Here is a 19,861-nt window from a genome sequence, read left to right as displayed (position 1 = left end):
CTTGGCTACCATATGGATTAAAATATGTGAACTAAATTACCTAGTACCTGTTACTTTTCTAGGAAGCAATGCTGCTCAAATAAGTACTATAAAATATAGCAAAATACAAGCACAGTTGGAAATAAAAAACTCACTGCATGACTTAGGCATTTGCATGAATAGAAATACACCACACAACACAATGTAAGTAACCTACATTCATTGATCTGTATAATGTACATTTTTTGCTTCATAATGAAATCAATCTAAGTTCTTGGCCTTTTGCAAAGGGGCTCACACTCTCATATGTATCTGAATGGAGTTCTATAGATATTATATCCACTGTAAAAGGACATGGTTCTATACTATAATATGCTCGGGAACAAAAATAATTTTATTAATTATTAATGGTGTTATCATAACTGACTTTATAATAAAACAGGATTAAGCAAATAATATAAGTCATTACAGTAAAACATGTTTTAGGAGTAAAAGTCAATCAAAAAATTATAAAATAGTCTATACAAATAAAATAGAACCTTTAGGCCAAAAGAACGGATCTCTGTGTTTTATTCTGATTTCACATCATTGATGATTTTTCATAAGCATCTCTAGCTATATATTCATAGCATAGAATTTCAGATGATATCTTGAATACTTTGGCTTATAGAAATTTGTTAATAAAGTACTTTAGTTATGTTTTAAGATGGTTACAATTCTGTCTGGAGAGTCACATGCATTTTTAAAATTTTTACTTCCCCTTTAATATATTTATATAATTTGATTGAACTGATTTTTGTTCCATATATGAAATTTAACTTTACCATATTTGCTTGATGGATCCATTCATTTTAATAGCCTCTAATCTCAAATGGATAAAAGCTATATTAAGAAGTTTTGGTTTCTGATTTTTTTTTCAATTTCTTTCATACATTCAATCATGTTACTTAGCTTGCAAAGTGAAAATTTCAACGTGTACATTTCACACTGGTCCAGTTGACAATATTATAAGGTTATCCCTCAATAGATAATAACACATTTCTTTGTCCCATAAATGCCGTCTGATTTTAATAATCAATTCTTCTTTAAAATGAACTGCTGGGCCAGCTGATGGCATAGCAGTTACGTTGCTGGACTCCCACATGGCTGGGAGTGCTATGAGTCCTGGACCCGGCAGTTTGAAAATCACACCAGGCACATGTGTATGCATGCCCAAGATCCTGGGAGGAGAACAGAGGAGAAGAAATTGTGGCATGGCCATCCTAAAGTCCCAAGGAGTTATTTCTCACTTTCCCTCTCATTAAACCCCCAAGGAGTTATTTCTCACTTTCCCTCTCACTGTCTCTGTCTCTCTCCCCCCCTAGTGAGTGCACATACCCTAGGGCAAAAACGTCTAAATAAATAAATAAAATTTATTTTATTCTAGTGAGTCTTAAGAATAGAGTAAAACCTTTCTTTTTAAAGAATTGTTTATTTAATTTTATTTATTGTTATCATTATTTTTCAATTTGCTATAGGGCACATGCACTCACCAGAGAGAGACAGAGAAAGAGAGAGAAAGTAAGAAAGAAAGCTGCCAGGTCTGGGACTTAAGCCATGGTTGGTCCTGTGGGCGTCCAGCTCATTAACCACCATGTCACCTGCTGGCCTCGTAAAACCTTTTGAAAAGCCCTCTTATGAGACATAAAACTTCAATATAACTACATATTTTTACTTATGGAATGACCTAATCAGAACCCAGTACAGGGAAGCAAACAAAATTGAGAAACAGAAAATAAGAGACCATTTCTAACACTCACAGATACTATAAGGAAAAAAAGTAGTTGATGGAGACAAATACAACAGAAATATACATTCAATAAATATTTGTAGAAGTGAAATTATTTCTTTAGGAGCCCTTCACTCTACTACTATTAAAATAATTTTCTATCAGTGAAGACATAATCCACTCCATATAGCAGATATTTTGTATTTCATAAAGAAATTATTAACTATCTGAACAATTAAAAATAGATTTTTAAAAAAATGCGAAGTACCCCATCACAACTGAGTGCCCTAGGCTCTCTTAGTCCTTGCGATTCATGTTCTTATTGGCACATTTTCTTTTCTATTTTTTCAGTTTGAATATTACAGTTGTTAGAATTTTCCATCTATCGCCACAGCCATATCTATCAGGCCCACACAGCGGTCATATCCATAGTAATATAATACTTTGTCATGAGGCGCTACTAAAATTAACTTGCCTGTTCTTCGGTAGTCGATATGCAGGTTGTCCCCACATAGGTTGGTTTATGTGTTTGGGCTATCATCAATAAAGATGCTATAAACCTGTCTTTACTAACAGAAATTTATATTTCCACTCCTGATTTATTTTTAAGTTATATTTTCATATTCACTTAATTCTACATTTCTCTCCAGGAAAACTGTTAATTTACAATGCTACCAGTAATATACCAGCATTATAACAGTTCTTCCTATTTTACTTATTACCTAATCTTGCCATTTTTACTAACTGAAATTGAACTGTGCAATTGTTTCAACTCTGTAGCAGAAGCTGAATGAAATTTCATTTTTGTAATTCAAAATTACAAAATGAGAACAGCTCTTTAGAATAGGGTACGTTCAAAAAGTTTGAGGAAAATGTGCATTTTGAAGAAAACTTGCATGGATTTCAAAATTGGGGCACCAAAATAAACTTGTCCTTGTATTTCATTTTGCCATGAATTTCTTGACACTTAGTCATACATTAAATCCTACCTAACACAATGTATTTTTTTAAATCTGCTACAGGGTGAATGTACTCTTCAGAGAGAGAGAAAGAGAAAGAGAGAGTAAGTGAGAAATCACCCCCTAAAGGGATGGCCATGCCACAATCCCTTCTCTCAAGATTTCTGAGCAAGCATGTGCCTGTGACCAGCATGATGGTCAGGTCCAGGGCTTTAACAGCGAACTTGGCCATCCAATCACCTTAACCACCACACCACCAGCTGGCACCAATAAGGATGATTTTTATAATGAGAATAAATATCTTTTAATTTATCCATCTGGATTTTCAACATCATATTCTCAAAAGAAGAAAATATTGTAGTGCCTTTAGATAAAATAATTAGGCTACTTCAAAAAAGGAGTACTGCTTCTGTGTGCTCTGATTCTGGTTTTCCCTACTAGAAAATAATATAAAAATTTAAGTGACTGATAAAAGCAAAACTAAGTTCAAACTTACCTAAAGTAAAAATTGCTAGATAGGTCCACATTTTGAAATATTCGTAGATACCTTTAAAAGGGGATAAAAATCAAGGTATTAGTAAATTCATGTAATACTATTATTTTCACAGTTTAATACATACTCACAAATATGTTTATGTTTGGAACACCTTCATTAAAACAGGATTTCAGACCACATCCAGAATAGGGATTTCATTTGAAGTAATTCTAAGTTCACTGATCATCTTTTAGAGACCCTTAACTTTATAGTTTGGTCTTAATCACTGACAAAACAATCAAGAGCCCAAGCCATCACCTACATGTATAGGGCACTCACATGGGCAAATCAGAAATAAGTGCCATTATGCATTGCTTTGAGGATGGACAGAGGAGAAAAATAGCAATTAAAATGTTTGTAGGTCACCATAATTTTAAGTTGCAAAGTTTTTAAACTGAAGAAAAACCTATAGAATATTCACATATTTACCAACTCAAGATTAATAAATGTTCATTTTGGGGCCAACAGGTGGCATAGTGGTTGAGGTACTGGACTCCCAGGTGGCTGACTATAGTTCCAGTCCTGGACCTGGTGGCTGACCACAGTTCTAATCCTGGATCTGGTGGCTGACCACAGTTCCAGTCCTGGACCTGGTGGCTTGATAGGCCAAGCTCATATGTATGCATGCCCAAGATCCTGAGAGGATAATGGAGGAGAAGGGATTGCAGCATGGTCATCCTCTCGAAGGGTGATTTCTCGCTTTTTGTCTCTCTGTCTTTGTCTGTCTCTCCAGCAAGCACAAATGCCCTATAGCAAAGATCTCAAAAACATGTTAATTTTTCATAATAACTTCAATTTCTTAGAGATAAAAAAACAATATATGATTTAAAAAGCTAAAGACATTTTAAAGACTTCTGCAGCCCCTTTCTCTCCTCCCAGAAGTAACCATTTTCCTATTGTTGATATTCACCTTCCAATCTATATGTCCCTTTACTATATTACATACATCTTTAAATAATAAACAGCATTACAATGTGTATTTAAAATATTTACATGACTCAGTTCAAACTTTGTAGATTGTCCAACGACTCACTTTCTTCATGAATATTTTTGAAATCTACTTATGTTGAAGGTTATAGATTTAATCTGTTCACTGTAATTGATATTTGATACTTCATCATGTAATGCATGTCACATTTTGTTTGTCCATTTCTCTGCTGATATACTATTAAGTTCTTTCTAGCTTGAAAGATACAAGATACCATAAGATACCACTGAAAGATACAAAGCCGTCAGTACATACCTGGCTTCATCAGGATGAGTAATCCGTACAGAATCATTGGGTATATAAATCATATTTGTATCTTCTATCTTATATATTGCATGGCCTCCAATATCTGCCATCTTCCTCCTTTTAGTTATTAACACAATATAATACCCTTCCAGAAACCTGACAAAACCTATTCAGCAAAAAAGAAAAATAGATATGTAGAAACTAAATAATGTTTTTACATACATAATATTTAAAAGGCCAAAAACCTCAAAACAAGTTTATTTCTATGATTAGCAGTCATATAAATTTTCAGTTGTCTTAGGATTACCCTCTAGAAATATCTACACTATTTATCTCACTTAAAAATATTACTCTAAATAATTGTGTTTAGTTCATTCATATCCTTAAGTCTCATTCCAAATAGGATAGCAGTATCATAAGCAAAAATATGTACATTAAAGGGAACAACCATTCAACTGGTAGATGAAAAAGTTCAGGAGCCCGGTTGCACAATAATGTGTGTGCAGTTAACACTGTAGTACTGGATAGTTAAAAATTATTAAGATGGTAAATTTTATGTGTTTTTTACACCAATTAAATACATACTCAGAGAGAGTATGTTCTGACAAACGCATCGGTAAGTGATCTTGTCATTTTGTGAACATCATAGAGTGCACTTACACAAATCGAGATGGGATAGCCCACTACGCACTTAGACTATGTGGTATAATCTTAAGGGACTAAGGCCAGTCAGTGACCATAAATGTCATTATGGAGCACATGACTGGATATACACATGTATGCATATATACAAACTTCATAAAAATGAGCAAAGAAGTTACAGAAAGGGAAACGAATGTCAAAAAATATGTAAGATGAAACTAAGAAGAAAAGTAATACGTAAGAAGGTCAGCCCCCAGCAATTAAGTGCTGTGCAGGCAGGGGAAGCTGGATCTCACACGGCCAAACAGGGCCCAAGCCCGCACCCCAGCAGCTTACACACAGTGCATGTGCCTAACCCAGGATCCCAATGGGATGGAGAACTGGAGGGAAAAGGATTGTAGTACAACCAGGCCCTGCTGGAATATGCTTGCTTTTTCTCTCTCTCCCTCTCCCTCTCTTCTCTCTCTTCTCTTTCTCTCCCTGTCATGCAGACACATATGCACCAGGGCATAATAAAGGGGGGGAAAAAAGGAATACATAATCCATCTTAAGGTCCTTAAGGTATAGCAAACCCCATATTTAGTATCCATTTTCTCTTTTTCTTTCTTTCCCTCTTTCTTTCTTCTTTAGAGATTTTTGCTATAGAGTGTGCGTGCTCACTGGAGACACTCAGAGAGACAGAGAAACAGAAAGCAAGAAATCACCCCCCAGGGGAGATGAACACACAGCAACCCCTTCTCCATTCCCCTCTCAGGATTTTGGGCATGCGTGCACAGCCACCCAGAGTATTTTAAGCCGTCAGGTCCGGGACTCGAACCCCAATTGACTGTGTGGGAGTCCAGAGACATAAGCATTACACCATCCGCTGGTCCTACCTATTCATGTTCTAAAAGAGAACACAAAGAAGAATGCACATGCAATTACACCATACACAGTGGCTGAGAATAAAAACTAAACTGCTACTTGGAAAAGTTTTTCTAGTTCTGAGAACAGGAAGACAATTCTAGAGTGAGTCTTCATGAAACAGTATGTGATAGGGGCAGCAGGTGGTGTGGAGGCTAAGGCAATTGGATTCCACATGACTGACTGCTTGGTTCAAGTCCTGGACCTGGCGGCTTGAAAATCACACTGGACGCATGTGGGAACATGCCCTAAATCCTTAAGAGGAGAATGCAAGAGAAGAGATTGCTACATGGCCATCCCTTCTGGCGGGGAGTGGGGAGTGATTTCTCATTTTCCCTCTGTCTGTCTGTCTCTCTCTCTCTGGTGAATGCACATGCACAATTGGAAAACTAAAAAAAGGAAAAAGAAAGGTGTGTGATATAAGTAACTACTTCAGAACTCTCCAGTAGCGTAAAGGACACATTTCTTAGGGCTGTTTCATATGACAAAGCACAGTTCAATAAATGTCAATCTCTACAAACTAAAAGAATGTAAACAAGGCACCCAGGTGAACAGAAGTCTCATTCACTTAAAAATAAAATTTAAATATCTATGATACCATTTCACCAAATGCATGCTCCATGAATGCTAGTTAATAGATTCCAGAGGGAGAAGAGTGGCTGTAAGCAAATGAATTTCAGAAAAACTGGTTAAGAGAATTAAAAAAAAAAAAAAAGAAAAAGAAAAAGAAAAAGAAAAAGAAAAAAAAACCCTCAGAACCTATAGTATTGTGCTAACATGTGGTGTGAATTTTTTTATTTATTTTTTTCCCTGGGCAATGGAGAGCAGAGAGAGAGAGAGAGCACCTCTAATGTGGTCATTACACTATGATCTAACCCCACCCTCAGCCAGCCCCAGATCACGGGTATGCACGTCCTGGCACACCAGGGCAGGTCTCCAGATGAGAACTCAGAAATCTCCCATGTGGGTGGGCATCACAGAGCACTGCCCCCTTCTGCCACCACTGTGAATCTTGATGAAGGATGAAGACTAAGAGCCTTTCGAGTTCTGTTTGATAATGAAACCTTCTTCCCTGACCTTTTTCTTTTTTTCCCCCCCCTTTTGATTTTTTGACAGATGGCCTGTGTACTCAGCAGAGAAACAGGGAAAAGAAGAAAGCATAATCCATGGGGAATGATCACACCACAATCCCTTCTTCTCCATTTCTCCCTCCTTTCAGGATTCTGGGTACAAATGCTCAGCATGTTTTTCAAGTTGCAGGGTCTGGGACTCAGCCATGTGGAATCCAGCTGCCTTAAGCACCATGCCACAGGCTGGCCCTCTCCAGCCCTTTTTTAAAAAGAAGTTTAAGGAATATAGTTTTAAAAAATGCTCAAAAGAACAAACTGGATTGGCTGCTGATAACTAGAGGCAGAACCCAATTTGAAAACTAAAAAATAAGAATTTATATTGGGCCAGCAGTTCACATGAAGGTTAAGGTGCTGGATCCACATGGCTAGCTTCATGGTTTGAGTCCCATACTGGTAACTTGAGAATCACTCCTGGTACATGTGTGTGCCCAAAACCCCCAGAGGAGAATGAAAGAGAAGGGACTGCAGTGTGGTCAACCCCCAGGGGGTGATTTCTCACTTTCTCACTTTCTCTCTCTCTGTCTTTTCCTCTCTCCAACAAATACACATGCCCTATGGTAAAAACCTGAAACAAACAAACAAAAAAACAACAAAAAAGGAATTTATATTAAGGACACTAAGTAATCCATGACACATAAGAGCAACGATGTGGCTGGGTGTGAAGTTGGTGTTGAGTGTTGACTTGAGTGGACTAAGGAATACCTAGAAACTCAATAAAGCATTATTCTAGATGTGTCGAGGGGGTGCTTCTGGAGGGGATTAACACATAAGTCTCGACCTTCAATGCAGGTGAGCACAAGCCAATAAGAGAAGAAATAGAAGACTGCTGGGTCCTTGTAGAGAGCGTGGGATAAACTTCTGCCTGCACATCAAAGTCAGCGCCTGCCTGCCTTTGGACCCCAGGTTCACACCAGCAATCTCCGGCATTCTCAAACTTTCAGCCTCAGTTACACCACTGGCTTTCTTGCCTCCGAGGACCTGAGATGGACTGATCCATGCTACCTGCATCCCAGCCTCTGGCTTACAGGCAGCACACTGTGGGACTTCTCAGCTGTCACAATCATGTAAGTCAGCTCCCTCAACAAATCCCCTCTTACATATCTATACAATCCTATTGATTCTGTCTTCCTTGAGACTGACTCATACACCGGCCTCAGAGAAAACCTAATAGCTAAGGGGTGTCTCTGAATATCTGCTTGATTTTTATATCTCTACACAGACCAGACTCCTTCCCTTCACTGAGTCACACAGTGGGAAACACAATGCTGACTGCTCTGCCTCTCCATCCAAAAGTGTCACTGGGAAGAAACTGACTGACATTTCTTTTTTTTTTTAATGAAGCTCGAGTCAGAATTCCTGACAAAGGACTTGGATCAGTCCAACTTTGGTTGAGTGCCCAGGCCCAGAATAGTCAACTGTGACCAAGGAATATATTGTATTAGCCATTCTGATACAATCATTGGGTGGCTTAGAAAGGGCAGTGGGGGAACCAGCAGTTAGTGTGATGGCTATGTCGCTGGACTCCCATGTAGTCAACCAGGGCTCAAGTCCCGGACCGGGTAGCTTAAAACTCACGCCGGGCACGTGTGCGTGCGTGCCCAAGATCCCGAGAGGAGAATGGAGGGGAGGGGATTGCGGCGTGGCCATCCCCCTGGGGGTGATTTCTCGCTTTCTGTCTCTCTGTCTCTCTCTCTCTGTCTGTCTGGCGAGCGCACACGCCCTATAGTGAAAACCTCTCCAAAAAGAAAAAAAAGAAAAGAAAAGAAAGGGCAGTGGGAAGGTAGTCCAAGTTTTCAGAAAAAAATAGTGGGGGAGTTAGACTAACAAATAATATGTACAGTAAATTATATATCCTTCCTACAATTTTCTACAAATATCATTTCTGATACATCAGCTTTTTATGAATACTAGAGAGTTATAAATTAGATTATATTTTACTTCAAATCATTATAATGCAAATGTTTTATACAGGTGACTATAGGAAGAACCACATGCATTAATGTTTTCAGTAGCACCAAGTACTTTTTTTTGGGGGGGTGGGGGGGCTTGCTATAGGGCATGTGTGCTCGCCAGACGGACACAGAGAGACAGAGAGACAGAAAGTGAGAAATTACCCCCCAGGGGGGGATGGCCACACTGCAATCCCTTCTCCTCCGTTTTCCTCTTGGGATCTTGGGCAAGTACACATGGCCAACTGTGTGGTTCAAGTCCTGGACCAGACAGCTTCAATAATATGCCAGGCCTATGGGCAAGCATGGCAAAAATTCGGAAAGGAGGGAGACATGCAGGAGAAGGGATTATGGTGTGACCATCCCCCATGGGGGAGTATTTTCTCACTTTCTCTCTATTTTTCTCCCTGGCAAGCACACATGCCCTCTGGCAGATTAATAAAATAACTGCACAGAGGAAGCCAGGTCCCACTTGGCTGACTAGTGTTTAACATGATAGAGAATTGGAGGAAAAAGGATTATGGTGTGACTGCTCCACTGTAGGGTGCTTCCTCTTTCTGTCTATCTTTGTCTCTCTCTCTCTCACACACACAACCTGCATATACCCTGTGGGTATAAAAATAAATAAATAAATAAATAAATAAATACAAAACTTTTTAGCCCCTACAACTCTTGCTTTGAAAGTTTTCTTAGTCCACTATGATGTTGTTTATGGAAATACTTGAGACTAGGTGATTTATGAAGAAGAGAGATTTATTTGACTTAAGGTTCTAGTGGTTGGCAAGCCTAAAGGCATGAGACTGACCATCAGGCTGGTCACAATCGGCCTTAGCACCAAAGAGGGCAAGCCTGTGCGAAGAGGGAATGATCTGGGGACAGCCATCTTCCTTTTCTAACAACCCACTCTCTTGAAAACCAATCCTTCTCACAAGAAGTTCACTCAGTCTCTCTTGAGACAGCATTTACCCATTCTTGATGCTAATTTCCTCCGCAATCCAATCACCAGCCACTAGGTCTCACCTCTTAAACCCCAATATTCTGGGAGACTAAAATCCAGTACATGAACTTCTGGAGGACAAATCATGATCCAAACCATAGCAGGGAAGAAGTGGGTATTTCTGACATGGCAATGTAAGGCGCCTGGTGTATTCTTTCCCAGCAAACAGAGAAACATTTATTCAAGAAAATCTACTAAATTTTGATAAGAACAGCAAGTCTGTGGCTCCTTTCTTCTACTCAGCCCCCACCCTTAGGGTAGAGGCTCTTCCAAAGCATGACAAGCCAAATACATGGGGCTGCAGCTTGCTCCTAGGGCGTGTCAGATATGGTCATATACAGATGACATCTTGCCAGAAGCGATGGAGTCAGAAAGCAGTGGATGACATTGAGAAGGCACTTAAAGGAAGGGCTGTCAACCAGGAATCTTATACCTAGTGCAACTACCTTTCAAAGCTAACTTTCATGTGCATACCTTCTCTCTCTATATATATATACAAAGCATAAGCTAAGATATTGCTATAAATTTTTGTTCTACAATTTGCAAATACCTATTGTCTGTGCCTTGTTATTCTCAGCTGACAAAAGAGAAAATTACTAACAGAATATATTAACCTAAATGAGCTGAAATCTGTAAAGGAAAGATCTCACAGATTTTATGAGCCAAGCTACAGAGAAAAAATACTATTAAAACAATGAAAAATACATATATCTTAGAGATCCACAAAGCATCAAGTATGTTTTTTAAAAAATGTTCATTTAGGGACCAGCAGGTGGTGTAAAGGTTGCATCACTGGACTCCCATGTAGTCGACCATGGTTTGAGTCCTAGACCCAGTGGCTTAATAAAAAGTGCATAGCATGGAAGGGAAGGAAGGAAGGAAGGAAGGAAGGAAGGAAGGAAGGAAGGAAGGAAGAAAGGAAGGAAGGAAGGAAGAAGAGAGGGAGGGAGAGAAGGAGGGAGGGAAAGAAGGAGGAAAGAAAGAAAGGAAGGAAGGAAGGAAAGAAGGAAGGAAGGAAGGAAGGAAGGCAGGCAGGCAGGCAGGCAGGCCTGGACCGAGGGAGGGAAACTATATAGCAGACTCAAGTCCATAATAATTTTATTAAGATCTGTAGAAACCACTTCATCAATACTACATGTAGTTTAGTAAGTAGAAGAAACATGAGAGATTGTTTTTTGTTAAGTTTTGGGAGTTTTTTGTTTGTTTTGATACACACAAAACAAAAACAAAACAGAATCAGGGTCTGGCAGCAGGAGTGCTGAGCTCTAACTGCCTCTGCCTTGACTGCCAGGGCCTAAGCAATATGGCCTGACCTGACTCCTCCGCATTCTAGCACCTGTGAGCTTCTCCATACCTGAGCTCTGCTGTCACTCCTCCTGGAGTTCCCAATCCTTTCTCCCCTGCATTTATCTACATCTTGTTCCTCCTTCAGGTCCAGGTCGAGTCTCATCTACTCCCAGGTACTCTACTTCTTACATCATCTCCAACGTCATTTAATGTACACTACCCAGCCGGCTCTCAATTATAATCGTGCAGTTGTTTCAAACACACAAATTTCAAACACCCACAGTTTCTGATGGTCTGTGATTTTAGAGAAGAAAGTTTCTCAGTGACTAAAAAATCAGTAGTCATCCAAAAAAGGTGATTGTGAACTTTCCAGCTGCAGCCTGTCTCAAAGAACACGTCCTAACTTTACAACAGGTTCTACTGTATGTTATTCCAGTTGCTGAATAGCAGGGCAGATGTTTGCAGCCAAAGCTAGGTTTTACATTGTCATTCTTCAGCAAGCCAGGCTCCTCAATGGCCAAGAACACTTCTATACTTGCCGAAATTCCACAAAACACCGAGCAGTGCTGAGCACAAAAGCAGATGCTCTAGAAAGGCTGTTTGATATCTGATGAGAGGATTGAAAGTTTAGAACAAGTGAAGTCATATACAATGAGTCATAAAATAAAGGTATATAGCCTTATAAACTCTCTTTAAGTAATCTATATATGAAAAAAGAGAGAGAATAAGAGGGAGGCACAGTTCTTACCTACAACACCAAAGGCTGAAACAGCTCGGAATAACCCGGAGGATCCCTTTTGTCCCATTTTTGTTCTATTTCCTAGATCCAAGCGGCCAAGAAGTTCCCTCACTTCTTGCTGAGAATATACGTGCTAAAAATAAGTACAGTTAGTCTGTAAGCTATACTTACTCTTTAAACTTATTACTGCTGAAAATTAAAAGTCTATAAAATCATTTGCTATTGCACAGGGAAGTATATAAAATTAAGCTGCAACTGAAAGAAGCTGAAAAGTTCTTTAGCAATTAAGGTTGGTTACTGGATCACACAGGTATACTAAAAGATTGTGTCAAGAACCTTAAACTCTGAAACCAATTCAGAGATTTAAGAGATCCACAGACAAGTTTCAAGAAGTTTGAGAATCCCAGACCAGCCACATGGTGCAATGTTTAGGAAGCTGGATCCCATATGATCAACTGCTGTTTGAATTCCAGTTCTGGCAGCTAAAAATACACACTGGGGGAGAGGGGGTAGCAGGTGGCCTAGTGGTTGGGGCACTGGACTCTTACTTGGCTGACCATGGTTCAAATCCTGGACCTGGCAGCTTGCTTTCTCACTTTCTCTCTCTCTGGTCAAATATAAATTAAATTAATAAATAAATAAGAATTAAAAAAAAAAATACACTGGGTACTGTGTGTGCCTGACCAGAATTCTGACACAGCGGGGAGATGGAGGAGAAGGGATTGCAGCATGACCAGAGCCCCCTGGTGGGATGCTTTTAGTCTTTCTCTGGCAAGCACACACAGCCTATGGCAATTAAAAAAATAAAAGATAAATTAGAAAAAAATTTGAGCCTGTGAATCCCTTAAAACTATATACTAAATGTATATATGTACAATTACATGAAAAGGCCCATGCTTTTCTTAGATTCTGAAAGGGCTTTTTGATGAACCACTTCAAACAAAAACAAGAACCATTCTATTAACAAAAATTCCCCAGCAGATAGTTGAAGGATGGGGAAGATGGACTCCCTGGAGTGAAGTGGGAGATCATAATAAAAACTTACCCATGGGACCAGCAGGTGGCGTGATGGTTAAGGCACTGGATTTCCACATGGCCAACTACAGTTAGAGTCCTACACCTGGCAGCTTGAAACATGCTGGTAACCAAATGCACATGTGCCCAAAATCCTGAGAGGAGAAGGGATTGTGGCATGGTCATCCCCCTGGGTTGATTTCTCTTTTTCTCTCTCTCTGTCTCTCCAGTGAGTATACACGCTCTATAGCAAAAAAAAAAAAAAAAAAAAAAAAAAAAAAAAAAAAAAACTCTCAAAAGAAAGTTACCTAAAATTATAACAACAAAGAACTAAGTAAAATGGGTTCCAAACTGTAACTACTAAGAAATACAAGAAACCAAGAATCTACGTGGACTCAGAAATATTCACAAACAGAACTTCGATACGAAGTTCTTTCATTTGAAAAAATATAAAAGTAACTGTTCAACACGATCATATAATATTTCACAGTTGACAAACAGCTTCATTTATTTTTGCCACCTAAATTAAGCCTCTGCATTCCTGACTCTGAAGCAAGTCATTGGAAAAGGTCTCAGAGGTGATTTTTAGCAGCATAACAAAAAGTGCATAGCATGGAAGTTTTCCCTGAATTTAAGCAGTTTCACATTAAAACACAGCAACAGACCATTTCTCTGGTAGACAGAAATTTAAGGTACAATGAATCCTTAAAATATCAGCTTTTTGAGAAAATATTAGGTCATTGGGAAGTCATGACATATTTTTCTATGTTCTTCTATGCAAAAATGCATCACGACTTTCTCAACAACCCAATATATTCATTATCTTATCCAAAGAATATGCTTTTGAAAACAAATCAAAGTAAGGAAAAACGTAATTCTAATATATTCTCAACATTAATAATTTCTAGAAACCAGAATAGAGATTCAAATTCTAGCCCAAGGGGGAAGAAAACTATAATTTAAGATGAATAATAAAAAATTATATATCACAAAAAGCTGTAAGGATATTTCAAATCCTTTAAGTAGCAGGTCTGCATTTCTGTGTGTAATTAGGTTTGGAAGATACGTACCCTATCATCAATGACGACCAAATCTTTCGGTTCTGTTCTATCAATTTTCAAGACACGATACTTGGTTTCTGCATGATTGCTCCCAACGAGAAAGTATCTCTGTAAATAAAAATAAATGTCATTAGTTTCTTGAGGCACTTTGTCCAATACGTATTATAGAATCATTTCAGTTTTAGGAGTTAAGTACGTTAACAGTCAGGTTATTTTCTAAAGAAATATTTCCCTTAAGTATAACTGGCAGATTATAAAAAGGATTCCAAAGATCAGTTTTAAAATTGAATTATTCTTACTGGTTTCAAGATAAGGATCAGTGTGATGTCTGAAATGTGCCCAGTAACCAGGTCAGATTAATTTAATTATATTATAAAATTAAAGGTTAACCTAACTGATTTGAGACTGATATTGAAGCTTTGCCAGAGAGCAGGAGCTCTAATAAGAATTAGAAAGCTTACTATATAATTAGGAATGCTTAGACAATTATAGCTATTAAGCTATTGATAGTTTATCAAATAAATATTCACAAGTTTTCTATTGAAGCCTGAAAATGACTTTAATATAACAACTATAAAAGTTTATCCCAAAGTCCTATAAAAGATTAAGATGCTTATACTTTCCCAAATGGTCTTTTATGGATAAACTACAGGAAATAATATTATTTCTTCCCTGAAACACTACCTGGGAGCATTACAGCTGAACACAGTAACATTAATTTTCTTAAATGAACACTGAGAACAAAATTAATAATAAAAATGTAGAAAAAACAATAATTTTGCATTTATATAAACATACTTTTTTAAAAAAACTAAAGTGAGTTTTTTTTATTTTTTTAGATTTTAAAACCACAGGGTGAGGGGAACAAGCAGTTAGCGTAATGGCTATGTTGCTGGACTCCCACGTAGGCGACCGCGGTTCGCGTCCCAGACCCAGTGGCTTAAAACTCACACTGGGCGCGTGTGCGTGTGTGCCCAAGATCCCAAGAGGAGAATGGAGGAGAAGGGATTGCGGCATGGCCATCCCCCCGGGGGTGATTTCTCGCTTTCTGTCTCTATGTCTCTGTCTGTCTGGCGAGCGCACACGCCCTATAGCAAAAACCTCTCCAAAAAAAAAAAAAAAATCCATAGGGTGGGAACAACAGATTATGTAATGGTTACATTGCTGGACTCCTACACAATTAACCCTGGACTTAAACTCAGGCTGAGCATGAGTGCATGTGTGCCCAAAATCCTGAGAGGGGAATGGTGGAGAAGGGATCACAGCATGGCCACACCACTGGGGGGTGATTTCTCATTTCTCTTTTTCTGTCTCTCTATGTCTCTCCAGCAAGAACAGGTACCCTAGGGACCAGCAGTTAGCGTAATGGCTATGTTGCTGGACTCCCACGTAGGCGACCGCGGTTCGCGTCCCAGACCCAGTGGCTTAAAACTCACACTGGGCGCGTGTGCGTGTGTGCCCAAGATCCCAAGAGGAGAATGGAGGAGAAGGGATTGTGGCATGGCCATCCCCCCTGGAGGGTGATTTCTCACTTTCTGTCTCTCTGTCTCTGTCTGTCTGGCAAGCGCACATGCCCTATAGCAAAAACCTCTCAAAAAAATTTTTTTAAATACAAATGATAAAGAACAGGTACCTTATAGCAAAAATCTCTCTCTAAAAAACAAAAACAAACCGTAGAGCACATGTTCTCGCCAGAGAGAGACATAGCGAAGAGAAGAGGGAAGTGATCACCCCCCCAGGGGGGGAGGGTCATGTTGCATGGCCTTCACTCTCCAATAAGAATTTTGGGCACATACACAAAGGCACACTGCAAGTTTTTCAAATTGCAGATCTGGGATTCCAACCGTGCAGCTGGTTATGTGGGAATCTAGTTGCCTTAACCACCACGCCGCTTGCTGGCCTGGGAGGAATTATTTTTAAATTGCATTTTAAAAACTAAGTAAAACACCATTAGCAAAAATAAATTATTTTAAAATATTTTGCTTCAAATGTGTCCTTTAAAAAAATGACACTTTTTGAACACTGCAAAAACTGATATGACATTGCCACAATCGACTGGCATTCTACCATCTCACTGGTCCTATAAGGGAGAGTAACAAGACTTCCTTTTGTAGATGAATAACCAAACTGAAATATGTAGACCAATGAAAATCAAGGCAGGAAAGGTTAATGCAAATTCCCACAGATGCAGAAAATGTTAAAGAAGTCATGATGAGAATTGGGCCTTCAAAAATAGGTACCCTTTTAAAATGTAAGCATTTATCATATAGATCAGAATACGAGCATTTGGTTATACTGTTTAAATACAAATCTGTAGACACTGATGGGATGATGATGAGAATGTATACTTCTATTTATAAAGGTCTGGCCTACGTGAAGGTCATGAAGAGCAAAACGATGAAAGTATGTTTTTCAGTTTTATAACCACTTGTCCCCCAGCTGCCCCAAAGCACTGTGTTTATGTCTACATTTAGTACTTACTTCTGAAGGCCTTATCTAAGTTTGTCTGGGGTTTGTTGGCCCCTTTAGCTAATGATAAGCATCTCAGCAAATGGGCTCACTCCCTAACCATTATGGTATTAAATTCCCTAAGCACAGTCTGATTCATAGGCTTTGGGTAAGTGTAAGGAGAAAGGACAACCACCTACTGGAGTAATCGTTTAATTGGCCAGGTACTTTTCTACAGCATGCTACTAACCCAGCTTTTCTAGGTAAGCACACAGAAAGATGGTCCTTTTATGTCAGCCACTCAGTAAGGAGACAAATCACAGCTTTGAGGGAGGTAAAATCCTTGAACATAATTCATAGAATTTTAATAGATCTTAGGAAACTTGAAGATTAACTACAATAGAATTATTATTTGACACTTGGTAATAAAATGGCCAACATAAAACCTGGCATGCTAGAGGGCAAATGTGTCATTGGTCTTCCGGGCACACACACAGGAAGACAGATCTGTGCCTCCCCTAATCAGATCTTTCCAAAAAGTTCATGATCAGAGAAGCTAAAAGCCAAATTCCACACAATTTACAAACAGATTTGTGGGGGAGGGGTAAGAGAAATGGGAAACAGATAACTACCCACATTCTCTTCTAAGATGGTTTACATGGTCTAAGAATCCTAAACACGTTTTGTGCAGAGAATAGCGACCTCGTGTGTGGAACAAGTTAAGTGAGGAAAAAAACACAGCTTTCAGTAGGCCTAATGTGGACAGCAGAATCACTGTCTGCACTGCCCCCTGGTGGAAGGTTGACCAATTTTTGAAGAGGTAACTTTCAGAGAGGCGGTGTTACTTAGTTCCTTCCAGATGAATACAGCAACACTCTTGATGCATTTAATAATATGTTTCAAAATGGAACTCCACATTTTGGAGCTTAAAAATTGTCCTGAAATATCTTTCCATTAAATCCTTCTCCACTGCTGACATTTTCCTATTTTTCACTTTGAAATTTTTCCAACCTACGGTAAAATAACAGTACAAAGAACACCCTTTATACCCCTCACCTAGACTTGTCAACTGTTAACATTTTGTTTCATTTGCTTTCTCCTTCCCTTCCTCCTGACCAAGTTTTATTCTTCTGAACCATTTGAAAATGAGTTCCAGGTATTATAGCACATTGCCCTTAGAAACCTCACCTTGCATTTCCAAAAAACAAGGGCATTCTCCCACATAATCATAATACCGCTGGTACAGTATTATCCATACACAATCCATATTCAAATTTCTCCCAAGTATTCCCATAGTATCCTCCATAGCTGGATTTTTAAAAACCAGAATTAATCAAGGACATTGCATTTGTTTTCCATATCTTTTTAAGTATCTTTTAATCTAGAAATTCTTTTAATTTACAATTGTCCCTCTGCCTTTGTCCTTTATGATTTTTTTTAATATCAGTTTTGGCCATAGGGCACAGGCACTAGTCGGAGAGAGAAAAGTGAGAAACCACCACCCAGGGGAGATGACCATGCCACAATCCCTTCTTCTCCATTCGCCTGAGATTTTGGGCATGAGCACATACACACACACACCCAGCATGATCCTTAAACCGCCAGGTCCAGGACTTGAACTGTGGTCAGCCATGAGGGAATTCAGCACCCCCAACCAACCCACTATGCCACCTGCTGGCCCATAACCTCAACATTATTAAAGAACTCACATTTTTCACATTCATTTTCTTATTTTTCTATTGATGTCTTCCATTTGACTACTTATAACGAATGCCTTACATGTGTTGAAGACTGGACTAGACACAGAAAGAAAAAGATAAATTGAAGATACAGGTGCTGCAGGCCTCAAGAGCAGCAGTCTGTATCTGAGCCATTGCTTCAGGGAGATGAAACCCGTAGGAATGCCTAAGGTAAGTGTGTTGGGAGGAGACTTACCTACATAGGGGAAAGGTGCGGTTAAACTTATTATAATGTATGGTAGGGATTAAGGATTGTAGGAGGAAGGGAAGGTCTCCTCGAGAATTGGCAGACCCTGAAGTAGTGAGGAGCCCATAGTTCAAGTGGTGAAGGTGAAGGAGATAAATAAAAATGCCCACGAGCAACGGAGCAGGAAAAGGAGCTTGAGTGGTGGTGACTTGGTATAAAGATGAATGTGTTTCTAAAATATACACGTGAATTCCAAATGGAATACAATAGGTTATCTATTTAACAGGAAATTCAGTACCTACTAACATTATTAAATCCTTTTATAATGACAGGCAAATTAATCACTTTCATGTGAGGGAGGAAAAGTAGTCTTCTAGGAGGGGAAGAAATTTCCAGTTATGTAACAGTTTGAATTCATGTTAAACTTCACTTGAACTTTCAGATTAAATGCATAATTTTTAAAGATCGAGAAGTTATTTCTCATCACAATGTAAAAGGCCTGCTACCTCGCTTAGTCCAACAGTCCCAACAACGTAACGCGGCCCAGAAACAGGAAGTGAGTCTCTGACGGGCTAAAGGCATGTCTCCCTTAGAGCCTCCGAGTTGTGCTGAGAAGAAGCCCCTATAAGCAAGTGCGTCACCTCCAACCACATCTCCTGAACCAGCAATAATCACTGTGCTTTTCTCTCCCACTTTATATCCTTCGGTGCCCTGCTCCAGTCCCTGAGCAACTACATCCTATCTTGTTCTCTCCCATTATTCCTAATGAGAATGAATGCTAATTAAGTAAAGTGCAATCCTCATGGCGTGGTTCTTACTCATTTTATTCTGTTGTGTGTGTTGTTGGGGTTGGAGGGAACGCATTCTTAAATCCTCCTGGAACAGGAAGAAAATAAATAAATAGAAGCAAAAAAATCATTTGGGGCCAGTACAAATAAAGAGTATGCTAACAACTTCCACCCCCATAGGACGTACGCAGACGCAGACGGACGCAGCCCTCGTTTTGTTCAGCTACCAGGTTGGGGTCAGCCCCTACGTGTCCACTTCTTTGTTATGAGCTGGTCACTTGCTGTGATGCTAAGACCCCGGGGGCATCACATATCAAGCAAAGACACCTGCAAACTGGAAACCTTCTAAGGCACACTGCACTTTCACCTCCATGACTTCAGGCTGTTGAATCTCCGGTGGGCAACTCCTACTTGCCCTGTGCAGTATGAGCATTCGGGCTGGATCAGGTCTGGCCAAATAAGGACAGAGCAGGGTCCCAGGAGCCAAAGGGCAGCACGAAGG

At 39.3% G+C, this 19,861-nt stretch overlaps 1 protein-coding gene across 2 annotated transcripts in view; it reads right to left on the bottom strand.

Annotated features, from left to right (window-relative positions):
- FIG4 (FIG4 phosphoinositide 5-phosphatase) overlaps window positions 1-19,861 on the bottom strand; it is a 126,678-nt gene that overhangs the window by 99,986 nt on the left and 6,831 nt on the right. For both annotated transcript variants that reach the window (XM_027775138.1, XM_027775139.1), the window contains exons 2-5: window positions 14,207-14,305; window positions 12,132-12,255; window positions 4,485-4,641; window positions 3,203-3,253 (exon numbers count right to left, since the gene is read on the bottom strand). In XM_027775138.1, the coding sequence (XP_027630939.1) occupies window positions 3,203-3,253; window positions 4,485-4,641; window positions 12,132-12,255; window positions 14,207-14,305 (431 nt within the window). The remainder of the gene's footprint in view (window positions 1-3,202; window positions 3,254-4,484; window positions 4,642-12,131; window positions 12,256-14,206; window positions 14,306-19,861) is intronic.

Source organism: Tupaia chinensis, unplaced genomic scaffold (assembly GCF_000334495.1).
Source record: "Tupaia chinensis unplaced genomic scaffold, TupChi_1.0 Scaffold000527_1, whole genome shotgun sequence".
NCBI lineage: Eukaryota > Metazoa > Chordata > Mammalia > Scandentia > Tupaiidae > Tupaia > Tupaia belangeri.
The sequence above is the reverse complement of the archived record's forward strand: the minus strand, read 5'-3'. Positions and strand labels throughout refer to the sequence as shown.